The 19,323-nt window shown below is 38.9% G+C and overlaps 5 protein-coding genes across 9 annotated transcripts; 3 read left to right on the top strand and 2 right to left on the bottom strand.

Moving 5' to 3' along the window:
* Positions 1-296: 296 nt before the first annotated feature.
* On the bottom strand, positions 297-3,694 carry LOC124206134 (ATP-dependent RNA helicase DDX54-like). 2 transcript variants are annotated; one of them, XM_046603805.1, is made up of 10 exons: positions 3,365-3,694; positions 2,968-3,306; positions 2,712-2,893; positions 2,463-2,631; positions 2,186-2,396; positions 1,681-2,117; positions 1,268-1,611; positions 1,069-1,204; positions 778-1,003; positions 297-660 (listed from the first exon to the last, which is right to left on the bottom strand). In XM_046603805.1, exons 1-10 carry the CDS (start codon positions 3,554-3,556, stop codon positions 419-421), a joined length of 2,478 nt encoding a protein of 825 aa, XP_046459761.1. In that variant the 5' UTR covers positions 3,557-3,694; the 3' UTR covers positions 297-418. The 2 variants fall into 2 exon arrangements, with proteins under 2 accessions (XP_046459761.1, XP_046459760.1); XM_046603804.1 differs by having other exon boundaries at positions 1,268-2,117; positions 3,365-3,690.
* Positions 3,695-4,053: 359 nt separating this feature from the next.
* On the top strand, positions 4,054-5,336 carry LOC124206139 (elongin-B-like). The gene is made up of 3 exons (XM_046603812.1): positions 4,054-4,298; positions 4,362-4,503; positions 4,927-5,336. The coding sequence occupies exons 1-3, from the start codon at positions 4,190-4,192 to the stop codon at positions 5,036-5,038; spliced, it is 363 nt and encodes a 120-aa protein (XP_046459768.1). The 5' UTR covers positions 4,054-4,189; the 3' UTR covers positions 5,039-5,336.
* A 517-nt stretch (positions 5,337-5,853) lies between these two features.
* LOC124206135 (melanotransferrin-like) lies at positions 5,854-9,167 on the top strand. The gene is made up of 10 exons (XM_046603806.1): positions 5,854-6,005; positions 6,184-6,320; positions 6,381-6,634; positions 6,704-6,932; positions 7,001-7,099; positions 7,178-7,552; positions 7,616-7,834; positions 7,890-8,091; positions 8,166-8,714; positions 8,776-9,167. Exons 1-10 carry the CDS (start codon positions 5,897-5,899, stop codon positions 9,018-9,020), a joined length of 2,418 nt encoding a protein of 805 aa, XP_046459762.1. The 5' UTR covers positions 5,854-5,896; the 3' UTR covers positions 9,021-9,167.
* Positions 9,168-9,649: 482 nt separating this feature from the next.
* On the top strand, positions 9,650-12,699 carry LOC124206137 (arginine and glutamate-rich protein 1-like). Of its 4 annotated transcripts, XM_046603808.1 has the most exons (8): positions 9,702-9,958; positions 10,031-10,091; positions 10,201-10,270; positions 10,533-10,708; positions 10,777-10,920; positions 10,984-11,209; positions 12,099-12,182; positions 12,260-12,699. In XM_046603808.1, exons 4-8 carry the CDS (start codon positions 10,554-10,556, stop codon positions 12,419-12,421), a joined length of 771 nt encoding a protein of 256 aa, XP_046459764.1. In that variant the 5' UTR covers positions 9,702-9,958; positions 10,031-10,091; positions 10,201-10,270; positions 10,533-10,553; the 3' UTR covers positions 12,422-12,699. The 4 variants fall into 4 exon arrangements, with proteins under 4 accessions (XP_046459767.1, XP_046459766.1, XP_046459764.1 ...); XM_046603811.1 differs by lacking the exon at positions 10,201-10,270 and having other exon boundaries at positions 9,650-9,777; XM_046603810.1 differs by lacking the exon at positions 10,201-10,270 and having other exon boundaries at positions 9,659-9,958.
* On the bottom strand, positions 12,691-15,738 carry LOC124206136 (serine protease inhibitor 88Ea-like). The gene is made up of 7 exons (XM_046603807.1): positions 15,383-15,738; positions 14,717-14,855; positions 14,324-14,638; positions 13,719-14,012; positions 13,506-13,641; positions 13,225-13,445; positions 12,691-13,141 (listed from the first exon to the last, which is right to left on the bottom strand). The coding sequence occupies exons 2-7, from the start codon at positions 14,825-14,827 to the stop codon at positions 12,854-12,856; spliced, it is 1,365 nt and encodes a 454-aa protein (XP_046459763.1). The 5' UTR covers positions 14,828-14,855; positions 15,383-15,738; the 3' UTR covers positions 12,691-12,853.
* Positions 15,739-19,323: the final 3,585 nt, after the last annotated feature.

Raw genomic sequence — 19,323 nt, 5'->3', positions numbered from 1 at the left:
ATCTGCACTTGAGGCTTTTTCAACGACTCGAATAAAAATACGAGGCGAAATATGCGGAAAATCGATTGGAGGAGGTATTCATGGTTGAAATGTTGACAAATTTCCTAGAACGTTTCGCCATTTCCGACAAATATCCTCCAAAGTCCTTTCCAATCGTGAAAATAATATTGCAGCTGTAATGCGTTCGATTTCGTTTGACACGCCCACGCAAGATTTCTAACATCTACACTTGAAACATCACGCGTTGAACATTGCTGAAATAAACGCAAAGAAGTAAGAAACAAAACAATGCAAACTACGCGACAACATACTTTGTATTGGCAGTTTTCCTTAATTCTCGTCACAATAGAAATTGCGATTGACAAAAAAGGAAAGAAGCGCCTTACAGATCACGTAGCACGCACCGATTTTCAGTTGTTTACCTTCGCCTTTTACCACCCTTCTTTTGTTTGGTCTTCAAAGTTGGCTTCTTTTGCTTCATTTGAAGTTTTATCCGAATTTCCTTATTTCCACGCAGTCGAGCCTTCTCCTTCAATTTGCGAGCCTTCTCGATTTGCTCAGGGCGCTTCACCTCGTCACGCACACGCTGTCCACCTTGCTTAACCTCAGCCCAAGCCTTGACCATGGCTGGATGATTCTTTGGTAAGCTTCCCAATCGTCCTAGAGAAAAGAAAAAAGTGTTAATATGAGTGATTTGCAAGCGACATTGAAATTTGGTGATAAGCCGTAGGCGCCATTGCAAGTTGGTGATAAGCAAAATAAATAAACAAACTGTACCTTCAAGATTCATCCCCATAGGGATACCTCGTCTCTGATAACCTCCATCGAACCGAGCAGGTGCATTACGATTGCCAACCTTTTCATCATCACCCGAATCCTCACTAGCTGGGTCGTTTTGGTCAACCTTAGATTTTTCCTTCCATCTCTCGTAACGGTCAGTTTTGTATGTAGCTGGAATCCAAACACCAGATTCGGTACGGATCTTACGCTTCTTGGTATCGTCCTATAGTACAAAAAGAATGAAATATATTTTTATTCAGAAATATTTAAAAGTAATGCAAATACGACCTCTCCGATAAACTTCTTCTTCTTTCGATCCCACTTTAAGAGGCTCCTCTGTTTACGAAGTTCCTGGTCATCATCACCTGTCAAATCCAGAACCGCATCAGCGGCAGCTCGTCCAAAATCACAACCCAGGGCCAATCTACGGTTAAATTTAATGTTAAAATGAACTAGACTAGTAAAAATAAAACGTAAGTCATCTTACCCCGATTCCGTCTGGTGATCCTTCGAATTGTAATTAATGTAGTTTTCTTCGTCCTTGGTTGTTTGAGACTGAAGTCGTCTCTTCTTGGATTGGTTGGGATCAAATGGTTTTCGGCTGGTCCGTTTCTTTTGGGCTATAACGGTACTGAAAGCCTCTTGAACCAATTCTTCGTTGGCTTCTTCCTGTGGAACACCACTACTTTCAGGCTCGTCTGATGGTTTCGTTTCGCTCTGTTTCATATTCGCATTTTTCTGCTTAATGATGATCCTTTGATGTTTGATGCGTTTTTCTAACATAACTTTAGCTTTCACGGAATTGGCTGTTACACCAATTTCAAATATAGTCTGCAATCGAAAAAAAAACAGGTAATTAGCAACATCTATTGAACAAACTTTCAAGGTCAAGAGCCTCACGTGATGAGGACGATAGCTCTTCATCTGTTCCAACAAGTTTAGCCGATCTCCTTCGAGTTCAGAACTTTCTGCAACAAACACAGGATGAGGGCCTAAAAGTTCAAGCTTGATTTCTTTCGCCTTCTTGACTGATTCGTGCGAAGGAGGTGGGCATGAACGTTTGTATTGCTTGTAAGCTGAAGTGTAGACCTTGATCATGTTTTGAAGTTCTACTGATTCTTGATGCCAGAGCGTCATGGCACTACTTCCATCGTCTATTACAGTCTGGCCGACGCGACCAAGAAAGCCGTCCCAGTCGACATCCTTCCCGAGTCCATCTTGCGGAATCTGTTTAACCGGCCGTCCCAGGAAGAGATGCAGATCTACTAAAGCTGGTAGTTCATCAAGAGCAACCAGGGAATAAGCGCAACCAGAACGTCCAGCACGGGCAACACGTCCTGAAAGGTTTCAACACAGCAAGATGACAATGGAACACCAAACAAAAGTGTAGCTTACTAAAACTTACCGACTCTGTGAACAAAAAGTTTTGCTTTAGCCGGAAAATTATAATTGATAACGTTATCCAGAAGTGGGATATCAATACCACGGGCCGCAACGTCCGTAGTGATCATAACATGTGTTTGCTTTGTTTGAAATTTGGCTGCATGGATTTTACGCGCAGCTTGATCCAAACTGGAGTAAATGTAGGTATTAGAGATGCCAGCTTTGTCAAGCAACTGGAACGATGTAAATCGAAATCAGAACATTTATATTATCAAAATTTTAATAAACAAATTGATTACCAAGTGCAAATATTCCACGTGATGCATGGTCGCTGCAAACACAAGTGTCAGTTCCCCCGACTTGACTGCATTGCGTAGTAAATGAAGAAGAACAGACGCTTTCGATTCACACGGACAAAATACAAAACCCAATTTCAGTGCTTCAGGTAATTTTGAATCAACATCCAATCTTATGAGTTTGCGAACAACATATTTACAACAAAATAATTAGCAAAAATGAATATATATTTTTGGAAAATCAGTTCTTACCTGACAAGGACAGGGTCAGTTAGTCCAGCTTTGGTGAAATCAACGAGCAGTTTTGGAAGAGTAGCGGAGAAAAGGAGAGTCTGCCTCAATTCCGGTAGTCGATTCAAAATCTCCAACAGCTGCTCCCCAAATCCCATCTCAAAAAGTCTGTCGGCTTCATCAAAAACCACATATTCAATTTCCTAAGATAAAATATTGCTTAGTAGATTATTATCATAAACACAGAGATGTATATTTTATGAATATTAAAACAAACCTTGAGTTTTAATTCCATTTCAACACAAAGATGGGCAAATCGTCCAGGTGTTGCAATAATGATATCCGGTATTTCATGCATTGCCGCAAATTGAGCTTCCATAGAATCTCCTCCAAGAATGGTAGCTGCTTTCAGCCCTGTGAATTTACCAAGCTCTCGAGTAAATTTCAAAGTCTGTAATGCCAATTCTCTTGTAGGGGACATAATAAGTGCACGAGTTCCTATGGTGGAGTGTGCTTGGAGCCTTTCAAATAAAGGAATTAAGAAGCAGGCAGTTTTGCCACTGCCAGTTCTGGCCATGGCTACGACATCTTTTTTTTCCATGATTAAAGGAATACACTATAAAAAAGAAAATACATAACATTCTGATTAATACAAATAACTTAATACTGCTCACTTTTCTTTGAATTGGTGTTGGTATTTTATAACCACATTTCATTATTCCATGGTAAACATTGTAACTAAGGCCCATCGACTGGAAACCACCTGATTTTTTCTTTTTACGATTCTGTTCTTGAACCAGAGCTCGTGTATCAAGCTCAGCTTCTGATTGATATCCTCCATCTCCAAACCCTTGAAGCTCGGGCATCTTTAAAATAAATTGAAGTAACCCGCTGAGGTGCTGACACTTCAAACTGCTGGTCTTCGGTCTTTACAACTTAAAAGTTAAAACACAACGTGGTCTGGCTCACAGCAGACGACTTTTCGTCCGTCCGAACTCCAAAGAAAAGTAGGAAGGTCTTCAAGTTCTGCCCTCTAGGTGAAGTTTCCAATTTATATTTATTATTTTAAGTAAATATTATTGTACTTTAACACATAACATGATGTAAAATTAATTTATTCATTGTATATCTGAAGTTTTTCATTAAATATAATATGTATTTATTCACTATTTATAGCGCATATAGGGACAACGCCACGCCCATCGTGCAAGCAATAGTTTACAGTGGACCACGTTGGTGGCGTTCGTAGCGGAATTCTGGAGAACCTACCCTTATTCCGCATCCTTCTCAAATCTCAAGGCGTTTGTCTACCTTTCCTTTCCCCCTTTTTTCCTTCCTCTCCTCTCCTGTTCAATTTGGCCTGAAAAAGTTGAGCTGACAACGTTGTTGACTCGACTTGGTCTTGGAGAGTAGACTATACCGTGAAAACAGAGAAGAGAGAACGTTTTCTAGATTTTGAGGTTGACTTAATATTCGGGAAACTCGTTTTAAGTCCCGAAATGGCCGCAGGAATGTGCGTTTATTTGATGATAAGGAGGAAGAAAACGACAATATTTACTGATGCTAAAGAAACCACAAATGTATCTGAGTTGAAAAAAATCATCCAAGGTTGTTAAAATTCTCATTTTATGATGTTGCCCACACATTTTCTTAACCAAAATATGCATACAGGAATAACCAAGATTGCACCAGAAAGCCAACGTTTGTTTAAAGATGATCGGGTCATGGAAGATAATCGTTGTTTGGCAGACTATGGATTAATTTCAACAACTGCTAGAGCCCAAAGTCCTGCATCCCTCAGCTTGGCCTATCGGTAAATATTTTTTGTTTGTAAAATTTTTCTGGTACCGTCTTCTTTCTCAAAGTCTTTTAAGTACATGACATAGTAAATTCATCACAACTTGAAACAAGCATGTGAAAGTTTTTTTCTACCTTTTCGCACTAAAATCTTGAGTGTAAAGAAATTGGGTATAGAATACTATTTCTAAAGTAATTCAGTAGTATTGCTTGTAAAGTTCTAAGATTTTATTGTACCCTTAATTATTTCTGAAGTTATAGAAATCAAGTTCATATTCAGGCTACATCTTGTAAAAAGAGCAGTGTAGGGAATACTAATGATGATCATGGAACCCAATCACATTTGCTAATGAGTTTGAGTGTACTATGGGATGATAATCAGTATTCATGAAAAAATATGTATAACTGGAACAATTTAAATATTACTTATTGTGTTCAGATTGGATAATGGAGAGTTTGAAACAGTCGACATAACACCCCTTTCGTCGCCTCCCGAGCTACCCGATGTGATGAAAGGTCAAGAGGCTACCCATGAAACTTCAGCCAATTAATGGGCAACATTTAAAAGAATAATTGGAAGCCATCAACTGAGTGTTAACAAATTAAAAATTGTCTACCTTTGTAACACCTTATTGTCGAGCCCAACCCCGTTATCTTTTCCACCTTTCTAATACTATCATAATTCCTCATTTTCCTCTCAAGAAAGAAACGTTGAAGAAAGAACGCAGACACGTGGCAGTACGGTATTACTTCATGGCTTGCTTTCACCTTGGTATATTTTGATTCATAATTGATTGATCAAGAAAACATTCGAAAGGTTATATAAATAAACAGGAGTTCACATGACAAGAGGTTGATTTAAAAATTAAAAGTTTCTTTTTTTAACGGTTTTCTTATTTGATTCAGGAATTAATAGTAGCAAACCTATTCTCACTTAATTCTTAGTTTTTTTTAATCTTTATTGTATTATAGAAGTTTAATTATTCTAAATATGTAATTTTTTTAAATGTTTGTGTTGCTGACTGTTAAACTGCTTCAGCTTCACATTTTTTTGCCACTTCGTTATGGTTGAGAAAAAGTTTGAACTGCTAGTTGAATAACGTCACGATAAAAAGGTCGTGACAGTGTAAGTTTAATTCGAATTGAATGAAGTTTTTTTTAATTCTAACGTGAATTAGAGTTGGAGTCCTACTGGAAGTACTGGTTCTACACTCCTACCTAGTTCTATGTGTATCTCATATCCTAGTTTTACCAGAGCAATAGATCTATAGCTCTGGTTTTACTTATACCTATGATTTGTCTATGACTCTTATGAGTCTATGTGGGCTGCTCCGCGGTGGTCCAGTCCGGAGTGGGCGAGCGGGTTCAAATTCAGAAGCAAATGAATACATGGCAACGTAGGTTTGGGAATGAGAAATGCTGTTGTGTGTTTGAGAAAATTTGACATGGCCAACAACAAAAAAATCGGTTTTCCCCAACTGTGTTGGATATTTGCGATTTTTTATTCTTTCGTTACTGGTAATTCATTATTAGAAGATCATTTAAATTTTTACAAAAGTATTTATTAAAATGTAAAGTTTAATAAAGTAAAGTTCCCTGTATTACTTGTATGCCCCACCCTACTTGCCTCATTGGAACCCTATGATTGGTAAAAGAGGAAGAACAACTTTTTATTTATCTATTTTGTTCATTTTAGTTCATTGCCAAAAAGATGTTTTGAAATGGTGTACAACTAATGTCAATGAGCAAGAGAAATGTGAAGAAATGGCACATAATGTAGATCTTCAGTTTTCACAATTTGGAAAGCTAGGAATGGTTGTGAAGTGCATCAGGGTAAGGAATCAAATATTTTTATTTTTATTTGTGTTTCTAATATTTTTGATAAATCAATAGGCATTCAATAAAGCAGAATGCATGCAGTATTTGGACAAAAGTGAGGCTGATGTTACCACTCTAGATCCAGGAAATGTTTTTGTTGGAGGCCGCTACCATAGTTTATTGCCAATAATGCAAGAAGTTTACACAAATAATCAAGCATTTTATTTCTCTGTTGCTGTGGTAAAGAAATTTTCTTTACCAGAAGTACAAACCATTACTCAACTAAGAGGAAAGAAAGCCTGTTTTCCTGGTGTTGGTATCCATGGAGGGTAAGTTTGGTTCACACATATAATAAAGCTATTTTAATTAATTAATTAAATAATCTATATTTATTTTAGTTGGGTCCAACCTATCTTCACACTGATGCAACTGAGACATATGGACATTGTTGATTGTAATAATCACGTGAAATCCGCCAGTGAGTTTTTTGGCCCGTCTTGTGCTGTTGACTCTCTTTCGGATATTTACAACCCATTGGGAGATAATTCGGATCATCTTTGTCAATTGTGCGCGAGCAAAGTTCTTGGTCAAAGGTGTACTGCACATGACCCCTATGCAGGGTATCAGGTATAAAAAATAAAGAAATTTTTTTATTTTGAAATCATGATGGTCCTAAAACTGTTTTGAGTTTGTAGGGCGCGTTTAAATGTTTAGTCGAAGCAGGAGAAGTCGCCTTCCTAAAGCATACAACTGTAGCAGAAGTGCTCGCCACAGGGCAGTTTGGAACCATCAAGGTATTTTTTGTTAATTTTGGTTTTTATTTTTCCATCATCTCCATATAGATGGCTAAATAACGTAAACATTTTCTTAAGATTGACGACTTTGAACTCTTATGTGTTGATGGCACACGCCGTTCGATTCTTGAGTATCGTGATTGTAACTGGGGACAAATTCCTGGTGACGCTGTGGTGACTACTTCAGCAAGAGGCATCGAAATGCGTCAAAAATATCAGAAGTTTTTAACCAAATTAGTGGAAATATTTGGATCGCGCACGGCAAATCCAAGAACGGAATTTCGTAACACTACAACATTTAGACCCTTCGAGGATTTTCCAAGCCGAGATTTTAATACCGTTGATTCTTTTAATCAACCGACTTCTCCGCGGCCATTCCAACTTTTCCAATCTTCTCCTCGCTATGGAATGCTGAATAATCTAATGTTTCAGGATGACAGCGTCAGTCTGAAGGTTGTATAACAATTTATTTCCCCCTAACTGGTCAACAACTGATTTTTGTTTCGAATCGACCAGGCTATTCCAGCTGATCAGCAGACCTATTCAGGGTTTTTGGGTCGTACACTGGATTCCATCTTGGGTGTTAGACAATGCCCGGTAAAAGCAATGACTTTGTGTGTCACCTCTCCGGTCGAGTTGACTAAATGTGTCCGTATGCGAACGGCGATGAAAGCTCAACTACTCCAGCCGGAAATGAACTGCTACAGAGCAGATACAAACATCGGTTGCATGCGGGTTAGTATAAATAAAAATGTTTGAGTAAACTTAAGCTGACGACTTTCTCTATTAGGCCATTCAAACTGGAGTAGCCGACGTGACTATGTTGGATGCTGGTGACATTTACACAGCAGGATTAAATTTTGACATGATCTCCATTCTTTCGGAAGTGTACAATCTTGGAAAACCCGAATACTACGTGGTTGCTGTGGCTAAGGCTACTGATCCGGAAACTGAACTCATCTATCTCAAAAACAAAAATACATGTCACACAGGTAAAAAAAAAAAATTGTATAAAATAACAAGTTGATGTAGGGTAACTTCATTAAACCTTTCTTCTATTATCAAGGTATTTACCATGCTGCTGGGTGGATTATACCGTTAGCCCATCTATTAGCCAACGAAAGGATTAGAAGTTACGGGTGTGATTCTGTTCAGTCTGCTGCATCATTCTTCACCAAAGCTTGTGTACCTGGTGCAATGAATCAAGAATATCAACCAACAGGCTTAAGCTTTCCTCATATGTGCGACTTGTGCCATGGCACAAGTTTTCGATTTTGCCGCCGTGATCACTCTGAGGACTATTTTGGCAATACTGGGGCTTTCCGCTGTTTAGTGGAGGGAGGAGGTCACGTTGCCTTTGTCCGACACGCTACTGTTCTAGAAAACACTGATGGTAAAAGCCGAGAATATTGGTCCCGAAATCAGCTTTCGCGAGATTATGAGCTTCTGTGTCGTGATGGCCAAAGAGCTCCCGTGTCAGATTACGCTCGTTGTAATCTAGGGAAGGTCAAAGCTAATGCCATGGTTGCAAGAGGAGGACGAGGCTACAATAAAACAGAAATCGATGCGTTCATAAACGTTTTTATGTATGCGCAACAATTTTACGGGCTGAAAGGTAAACAATTTTTACATTTAATTATTTCAAAAAATTAAAATCTTGAATTACTGTAATTTAGGAGATTATTTGGATTTTGCGTTGTTCACGTCTGACCCTCCTTATAACGACGTAATTTTTCAAGACGCCACACAGAAACTGCAAATCGTCCCTCCTAGCCAAAGGCATTATCACAAATATTTGGGACCTGAGTTCTTGAGAGCCAGACAGTTAGTGGATTGCCAAGCTGGGGCCCCCACTTTAAAATCAAGCATTACTGCAGCATTCACAATTTTTATATTCGTTTTTAATCATATTAGGTTATAGAATCTACCTCTTTTTTTAAATGACTTTGACTTCAGTGAACAGACACAGTGCCTAATGTTTTCCGTCCATTTTCTCACTGCAATGAATCTCTGTTTATGATGTAGATCGACTTTTTTTAAATTGGAAATACACATCCAATTTACGTTTCTTGATGCGTGGTTGATTTGAATTTGCAAAGCGATCGTGGACTCCTTTTTATGACTGTTATTTTTAGCTCACCCTCACTCTTTACCGTAATTTTAACAAAATGACCTTGTTGCTAGTGTTTCGTCTTCTTGGCTTAAAGGAATCTAAACTAACGTTTCAGGCGAATTTCTTTTAGATTTTTATGTCGTGAAAAAAAAAATCTTATAATCACAAGAGCTTGAATGTTTCTTGTGGTCAGACACATTCTTATGCAGGATAATATATATTTTTTTTTAAGTTCTTATCTTTCTAGTTGTGCTGTCTGATATTATTTTAGTTTTAAATTCAAAATTTGAGCTTTTTTCTTACTTTGGTTGGGGTTTATTATTTTCAGCTGACTTTTAAATCTTTTATTGAATAAACCCCATTTCCGGCAGATGGCAGCTCAATCGCCCGATTACATTTTCATGAAACATGAAGTAGCACTCCAGGAGAACTCACGCAGAAACGTAGTAACTTGGTAAGACAGCCTGAGCTGCGTATCGCATTGTTCAGACTTCAGAGATAGATATTAGATTTAGATATTAGATAACATTGTGGTCGGAAATTAAAGGAAGGGAATAACCACTTGGTAAATTCTTCCCTACTCATCTTTTCATCAACTGTTCTCTAAATTCCTTCCCTAGTTCCCTGAATCTGAATGTACACATCCCATTTCCCATGTACCTATGCCCCTCCTTCAAATGCCCGAACTAACCAGCCGCAACGTCATCTGTGGAGCTCGCCATGCGTAGCTCAGGCTTTCCAATGTGGTTGGTGACTTCCTCTGGTGCACTTCTTGTTTTCCATCTTCACATCAGTTTTATTTCTGTTTCTGATTTTAGATGGCTGTGGTGTGTGTGCTGATGTTGAATTCGACTAGAATATCTTGTGCTTCATAAAAAGGTATGAATTCAATATATTTCTAGATATTTAAGAAGTCTTAATCGAAACCTTGGTGTTCAAATGTATCATAGATGCTATTAATCCTTTGTTTTGTGCACTTCCATTGAAGAAGAAACATCTGTTATATAGGCGTTTTCCTAAATTCGGATGGATTAATCTGAAAGCAACCAAAAAAATGTGTACGACTCGAAAACGAAATTTGTTACGTACCACTATTAACTTGGCTATTAAAAAAAAACTTAGTTGTACACCAAAACCTTTATCATATTAAATTGATTGGATCGCATGCATGAGACTTTAATCATAAAAGCTGTAGTCAATGAAATTCTTAAATCAAAGTGTGTATTTTGAGCTCTTATACCTTTCTATTTAACTGCATGAAGTTATTGAAGAAAATCCAAAGATAAAGAAGTTACTAAAAGTTTTTATTTCTATTCTCAGTTTCAGAGTTGAAAAACAATAATGACAAAATCGAGAAGCAGAAGTCGCTCAAAATCACGAGACAGGGTGAGGAGAAGCAAACATAAAAGACGCTCTAGGTCACGGTCGCGATCGAGAAAAAATGAAAAACATCGGATGCCTTCTAGTCGCAAGGATTCTTCTGAGACTAAATACAGGTTAACTCAATTGCAGTATTCAAAAAAAGATAGAATTTCTTTATTCAGCGTTTGAAATGTATCATTAGGAAGAGGTCAAGATCATCGTCCTCTTCCAACAGTGATTCTGATGCTGGTTCCCGGAGATTAAGGCTTGGTCGGAGTAAACTTAGTGAAGTCGAAAGACTCGCTGAAATTGAACGTCAAAGAGCAGCCCATAATGCAAGAATCATGTAAGAAAAAACAATAAATTGTTTTGAAGTCTGGGTAACCGTTAATTGTCATGTTTCTTTCAGGCGTCAAAAGGAACAGGAACAAAAGATAGTGGAAGAAGAAACTGTCAAAAGAATCGAGGAAATGGTGGCGCAACGAGTGGCAGAAGAATTGGAAAAGCGGAAGGACGAAATTGAAGCTGAAGTCTTACGGCGTGTCGAAGAAGCCAAACAAATAATGGAACGACAAATGCTGGAGGAGCTAGAAAGGCGACGGAAAGAGAGGCTGGAAGAAGAAAACCGCCGCGAGGTATCGTATTTGGTTGGATCCAGTTATCTCCCGTTTTCTCACGGGCAAAGAAACGCTGAATTTGCAATCAACTTACAGCTCGTTCCCGATGTAGTTGCCACATTTTTAAAATGGTGGCGATGTCGTTATCTTCTCAAGATTTAGGAAATTGTTAAAGTGGAAAATTGTAAATTCAGCCGTTTCCGCGCATACAAAACATGAAGAAGTCTATCGGCGACATTTCTCTCCCATCTTGCATCTTGTTCACAAATTTATAGCTCTTTTCTCCCGGCGTTCATATATGCATTCCGCGCCGAATAGGAGCGGGCTGTCTTGTTTTGTTTTTTCTATACAAGACATTTTATTCCTAAACCTAAAAAGAAGATTTGCAGAGAATTCGATTTATGTTATCAAGTGATGAGAGAGAAATTGAACGGTTTGAGGCCCTTTTTAATGGTGGGTCATCATTTCGATCGACATCTGGAGTATGCTGACAGTGAGATCTCTCCGCCGAGCAAGGTCAGTTATTTTCTGGTACCGTGACCTCCAGTGTCAATTCAAGGGTCATCAGGGTTGTGCAGGTAACAGCAAATCATCACCAAACAAAACACATTTGTTTCCCCCTCTCTCGATATATTTGACATTATCCTCATCGTTTGACATGACTGATTGTTCATTTCATTTGTGCTTCACTATTTATGTTAATTAAAAAAAAAATGCCATTTATCTTGGTAACTTCGGCCACCATCACTACCCTACACCCCGTTTTTAATGGCGTGACTTGGATGGGTATATGGTTCCGCGTGCCGTTTAACGTCGTCCTAAAGTATCGATTTTTTTAACCTTACCCATCGTCCCTTCCTATCCTGCCTCATCTTCCCTTATGCACCCGGATACCCGTTTGAAACAGGAAGAGGAAAGGCGCAAACGCGAAGAGCTCGAACGGATCGTGGAAGAGAATAATAAGAAAATCGAGGAAGCCCAGCGTAAACTCGTGAGTTTCATACAAAAACAAACTTGAAAGATAATCAATTTACAAAATATTGTATGCATTTTTATCCTAAATTTTAGGCGGAGGAACGTTTGGCCATGGTGGAGCAATCGAGAAAAATGGAAGAGGATCGACAAAGGATGCAACGCGAGCACGAGAAACGGATGCGCGACGAGCAATATTTGATTTTGGGAAAAAAGAATGCTCGACCCAAATTATCTTTTTCACTTAGTAAACAGTGATGACTGATTACGGGTATCCAAGCAACCAAATTTAATATTTCTCGCCATTTCTTTCGCCTAGTATTGCTATGCTGTACAGAATTTTCTTTTCACGATAGCTCCACATTAATTTCATTTCAGTCGAATCCCATCATCCATTTGACCTGCAAATCATGTTTTTTTTTTCAATAATCCTTTTTGAAATGTAGTGCGTAGTACGTGCCCTCCGATGTTGTGCTTTTGTTTGTATCACCGTACCGTCAAAATTTTCATCAATATTACAGTAATGGTTCGACGGATATTATTTATTATTTTGTGCACATTACATATCATTTCACGCGAAGGTAGGAAAAATAGATCAATGCAAACTACCAACCAACCAGTGTGCAGTAGCAATAAATAAGAAATCAATGGGGCTTCGCGTAGGAATATTTTCACATGCCCTATTAGTCACTACTTTGGATTTCTGTAGACTCCCATGAAAAGAATGCTTTCGGAGAGGTTGTCATAGATGAAGAACATGAACGGATGGTCACAAATGAACTGGACTACATTCACAGGTCGAGCCATGCGGAAAGCGACAAGAGCAGTAGCAGCGGCTGCTTCAGATCCTTCTTCATTCACCTCAATGAAAGCTTTGTGTGTAGCTGCATCAAATTTCAGTCCGGGAACACCGTTGAAACCGGAAAAATCTGCCGCCAATGAGTCAAACATGTCTGTCAAGCCCATCTTGACTAAAACCTGTAAAAGCAACAAAGGACGTAAATAAATAAATAACTTGAAAAAGACGAAAAAAAGGGCAATCATTAGAAATTGTGACTCACATTACGGAGACTAAGAGTTTGTTCCAGGCGAAATTTAGGAATACCGACATCCACAGTCAAAGGAAAGGTGCTGGCCATCGCGTTGCGCAAGGTATCCAACGTCAGACGACTCACGGTTTCCTCCAGTCCATTATTACCTTCGGGTAACAATGCAAAGAAGCTGACGTCACCTCCCAGAAAAGGCATTTCCAACAGGTTGGCTTGCAACTCTTCGACGGCAGCTGTAAATTAAACTTTAATAATTAAACAATAAAACAATCACAAGATTGAATAGATAATACCGTGGCGGAAGCGTCCTTTTTGAAACATCATATTGGCAACACCTTCTTCCTTATTGTTGATGGCGAAGGAGGTGAGCCGAGTATTGGCTACTTTGAACTGAGAGGCCCACTGACCTTTAAAGTAAGCCGCGTTAACCTGTTTTTTTTTCCGAGAAATATAAACATGGACATGTTACAAGGTTATACTTCAAGGATTTTCAAAAGAAAAATTACCAAAGCAATTCTAGTGTTGGCGTTGATGGTGTCAGATGTAACCAGATCTTTAATTTTGTTGCGCGTAATGTCCTCAACCCACTGATTAATGCGAGTCCTAGATTCAGCTGGTTGAAAAGCAAAATTCAGCATTTCGATATCTTCGTTGAAAATGTCCTTAATGCACGGGCGAATGTTCTCATCTTCATTGAAGTAAAAACGATTCGCAATATCAAAATCATATTTAACTAGTCCAGCGACGCGCATCAACTGACGAGTAAACTTTACTAGCTTGTAAGCCTGTACCGCTCCGACCTGCGATATAAAAGAAAATTTAGTGTTTTAACATTTTCGAGTCGGAAGGTGTAGCCACTATGTCGTAATCTGGACTTTCTATAAAATTTCTCGAAAACAGACGCTACGTAATAAAACCCGGATGTTCCCTAACAAAACACCTTAGGCAATACGAAAAATTTTACTCTTAAGCCGTCGAGGAAAATTACCTTTCTCTTTAAATTTCTCTTTGCTCAACAATAAAGCGAGGAGAGAGAAAGTGAATGAGGAACAACATCAAAATAACATGGTCAATGAGTGGTCGCGAAAAAAGTTCATGAGTGATATCCTACCTTGTCCATATTCTGAAGTCCTAAAATTTCGGTCAGCTGATCCTCAGTGCGATTATTGGCGCCGAAATAGGCCAAGAGCAATGCCGAGTATATACTCATTGGAGAAAAGAAAAGGTTTTCACTGGCACTTTTAGACTGCACATCGGACTGGGTTACATCAAAGACCTTCTTGAAGAAATTCAAACTAAACTGCATCTGTCCAGCGAATAGAGCAGTAAGGGCTTTATCATCTTGATTTGACGATCTCCTGGTCAGAGTAGCATTTGATTCGGATCCGTTGCCGAGCAACCGTATTCCTTTGCTCAAACATTCCTCCTACATTCAAATAATTCACGAGTTCAATATTGCCATATTTAATAGAAAATAAAAAAAATAAAACGAAATGGAACTTACCTGGCTAACTCTTTCGCCAAGTGGGGGTGATCCTTTAACAGATCTGACTGACGCGGTAAGCCCATGAGACACGAGAACACAGAGCACCACTAAAAACAACCTTCCTTCCATGTTGAGAGACGACAGCTACACTAAAATTCTGCCATGGGAGAAAGCACATCACAAATTTACAGCAGGTGAAAAATTACTCTTTTTTTTACTGCTTTTAATGTGGATTGTTGGAGAGTATTACCCAAGAGTGAAAGAAAGGAAACAATGAAAATGGCCGCCAAAACTAAAGGTAGGGTAATCATTTATTAGAAACTTTCACAAGTAGTACTTTCCAACAACACACCCTAAAAGAGTCGTTTCAAGCTCATCGAGACTCGAGAGGGAGGACTGGAGAAAGTGGAAAGCCGGGAGAAAAGGGACTTTCACCTCTGTAAACTCCCATTGGATATTTATTGCCCTTAGTATATTCTTTTTTAAAAAATTGCTTTTAGCTTGGTGAGTGAAAGTTTTCTACTTACTACGTTACTAACCCCATAAAAAAAAACTCGATAGATCTTAGTGACAAATATTTTGAAACACATGCACATGCGAGAGATACATTACATGCCAAAACATCAAGCATATCAATATTTTCTTACAATTCTGTATTTTTTAAAGTAGTAAATTAAATATTACCTTACAAAATTTGCGATAAATCAACACTTAATTGTGTCCTGCAAATACTTTTTTTTCTCTGTTGAAACACGTCACGTAGAGTCGTAATGAGAGACAACTACCTGCTTCCACTACTCCCAACTCACTGACTTTATTGCAGGTCCCAGCGCATGCACCAATTGCACCATATGCAAAGAAAAAACCCAAACAAGGATATGTTTACAACAGTTCTTTATGATGCGTTTAAACAGTGGGGTTTGTCCAGCCTCGAGGCCACTTTCTCTTTTCCTCGTCTGACGTCAAATGACTTAACAACTCACCGAGCAACTCACGTCACACGATCTACCAGCGTACCTCCTCCTACTACTCCCACCAAAATTCTGGCAATAATACGCACAAAAAAAAAATCGCGTCATCCATTCACGTCTATTGCACCGGAAGTGTTGAATAGTCTTCCAAACAAACAACATGAATATATTTCGAGGCCACATTTATAAAAGGGAAAATAATGAAAAAAAAAACCTTTTCATTCCGAGGTTAACGAATAACGACGTTATCTATGACCTTTCAATTAGATTGTGCTATGATGATTTCCTAAAATAGATGGAATAAAAAAGTGTAAAGGCAAAAAAGATCAAAGTAAAAAAAAAAAAAAATTCGTTTATCGAGCCTTTACTAGTAACTTGGGCCCGGTCGAGACCGGGGAACTTAGGTCTAGCTTAAATTTGAACTCATTTGCTTTTCACCTTTTTTAAAGGAAATGAACGTAAGGGAACGTGAGTGTCGAACGTAAAGAACAAAAACGATGGATGCAACTTTCACTAATAAAATGATCAGCAATTTTCACTTGTGTTCCTAATTTCTACAGTAAACATAAAAGTAGTCCCGTTGGCCACCTGCCCTGTTAATTTTTCTCGTGAAAATCTGCCCCTGCCCAGTCAATAGATATTTTGGTCTTGCGTGGAGGCTTTTCTTCAAATATAATCTTTTTTGGCAACGTCCGTTTCTTCATAGGTAGTTGCCTTGTGATAGCAATTCGTATTACTTAACCATGTAATTTGATTGCGACTAATTAATTTCCTATGATTATTTCCCAGGTTGTTAAGCAAAATGGGTAAATTATAAATATGGATCATTTACTACTAAATTCTCATGGGCCGTTGCCCATCTGCCCGTGCCAATGTTATCGTAGAAATCTGCCCCTTCCCAGACAAAAGAAATTTTTTTCATGCGTAGTGACAGGCTCTTCTATTGTTGTGATTTCGATAATTATTCGTTTTCTGCCTGGTGCCTGCCGATTGGAATTCAGTTGATTTCTTTTTATAAGACAGATATGTCCGTTTACCATCTGCCCGCCAATTTTTCTCGTTGAAAAATCTGCCCGTGCCAAGTCAACAGATTGTCATTTTCTACCTATATTTTTAAATTTTAAATCATTCCGTGGATATCTCGTCCAAAGTTATTCTGCCCGTGGGTTCCTATTCGTTATTCTACCCGCCAATAACTACATTTTCGCGTGATAAAAAATTGCATCAATTGCTTAACTTTAAATAAGACGTGACTTGATCTGAGGGGAAATCTATGGGGGGAGGGGGGCGGAAAACAGTATTTTTCGAACAGAAATGCCGATTTGAATTTGGTGCTATTTGACATATCGATATTTGCCGCGTAGAAATCGATGCACGTACTGCGTTGTGAGTGTGAGCCAGTACCCACCCTTCTATTTGCAACGGCGCGGAAATTTACCCCATTGTCTTTCCCCCCTTTCCCCTTTGCAGCAATCCCCCCTATTTGACCATCAGCAAGGAGGGTGAAAACCTGCGGCGGTTTTCACCCCTCTTGATGGGCGACTGGACTGACCAATCACAGCGTGCTCTCATAGGCACATGAATAAGCTCCTCCCAAAAAAGCTTGTTCTTTTATTATATATGGATTCTACAATGCCTGCCGAATAAACCAAACTATTCTATTTCGTTCCGTCCAGACGAAACCAATGCTGACAAAATGTAAATCGGGTACCAGAAGTCGGGTACACAAATAAAATTGTAATTGAAATAAAATTAGTTTAATTCGTCTAGTCGAAAATACGGACTATGTATTTATGTGCTGTCGTATGACCAGAATTGGTTATCCGGGAGGTGGGGGGGGGGGGGATTGGAATGTCCCCCACTGCTGTTTTCCGGGATATAAGAATTTTGATCCGTTTTTCTTATGGGGAGATATTTCAATAATTTACAAAACCTCATGGTCGGTACACCTCTGTTTGTTATGCCGGGAGGTCATGCGATTACTTCGAAACTATCATTTTAAACCTGTCATTTATTTAAATTTAATTTCTTTCATGCTTCCTTGTATTGCATGCAATTATTTTGTTTTCGAGTGATGCTGGTTGGGAAATCCCTATTTCCATTGATCGCAGAACCGGTCTCTGTGATGTTATAGTTTTAGACTCCAGCCCCCAGGAAGCTCTAATTAAAAATCTAAAACAGATTGTGAAAGCACACTGCCAACGACACAAATCTTAACCTAAGGAACGAAAAAAAAAAGAAATAATAATTTAACGAAGTAACAAAAAACCACCACACAATCACGTCACGTCACCTAACACAAAACACAAAGTTTACTTATTTTTTCTTAAAAATACTTTTTGGCTGGCGGTGAAAATAGTACCAACATAACTTTATTTCCACTTTTGTAATGGTAGATGCATAGACAACGAAGTGGAAGACCGCTAAACGCGGTAAAAAAAAATTTTAAAATTGTCCCCCTATTTCCTCCCTATCCCACCCCTTTTCCGTCCTCGGAAAAGGGGGGAGAAGGGGGAATATCAGCTGCTTTATGAATGAAGGTTAAAGAAACGTTAAAAATCTGAAAAAATTCACAGGACACGCGGAATTTGTTTACATAATTTACATGCGTATTCGAAAATTATATCGTGGATATAGTTACACGGGGTAATGGCGGTGTGTGAAGCATTGGATCAGTAGAGAATAGGAATAAAACCAGAAATTATTATATTATATTACGACGCGCCACCATACGGCATGGCACGCGCATCGCTACCCCCCCCCCCCCCCCCCCCGTCCTCTCAGCCCTGGATGGAGAAATGGACCCCTTCGTGGTCTTCCACTTCGTTGTCTATGGTGTAACGCTGACTCCGATCGACTGCACAAACACATCCGAGCTGGACTAGCACACGAAAATCAAGTGGCACCTAGAACAGGACGTGAAAACTAAACAATTTTTTCGGTAGTTCTCAAAGAAGTGCCTTTTCAAACCTGGGTTTCATAAATTCCAGCGTTGACTGAAGTGAACAGATCAGCCATTTACTGATTAAAATTTTGCTGACAAAATGTTTTTTAAATTACGATTAATTTAACAAACAATCCGACCAGAACAATAGATGCCTGGTCGGTTCTCGGCTGAGTTGACTTCCCTATCCCGGTTTCAGCTTTCAGGCTAAACGTGGTCCGATTTGGAAACTGGAATGAGCGCTCTAGTGAGTGTGTCATCTACTACGCTCAGCTACTTTTGAGAGCCTAGATGGCTCTGTTTCCAGTTTCTACTTCACAATTCTGACAAGCTCCGCCCTAAAATGTCTGAAAATCGGGGATACGTTTACCCTAAAACCGGGATAGGGAAGCCAACACAGCCGAGAACCGACCAGGCATCTATTGCTCTGCCATCACTAAACAGCACCAAATTAATGGACCCCCGTTTTGTTTCCCATTCCAAAATGGGACCTAAACATTTGAAAAAAATACAGACTTGTCTCTGTTTTCGCAGTATGAAAATATTCTCTGTCGTTCAGGAGATATTTAACTTTAAACTTCAGGTTTTTTTTCAAATTTCGTCGATTTAGGTGGAAGGGGGTCTTTAGTATCGCTTTTTGGAAAAAAAGCGGACTTAAAAAAAGAACTAATTTTTCCAAAAGTTGTATTTTTGTATAGGGCTCTTCGGGG

The sequence above is a fragment of the Daphnia pulex genome, chromosome 10 (assembly GCF_021134715.1).
Source record: "Daphnia pulex isolate KAP4 chromosome 10, ASM2113471v1".
Taxonomy (NCBI): Eukaryota; Metazoa; Arthropoda; class Branchiopoda; order Diplostraca; family Daphniidae; genus Daphnia; species Daphnia pulex.
The sequence above is the reverse complement of the archived record's forward strand: the minus strand, read 5'-3'. Positions and strand labels throughout refer to the sequence as shown.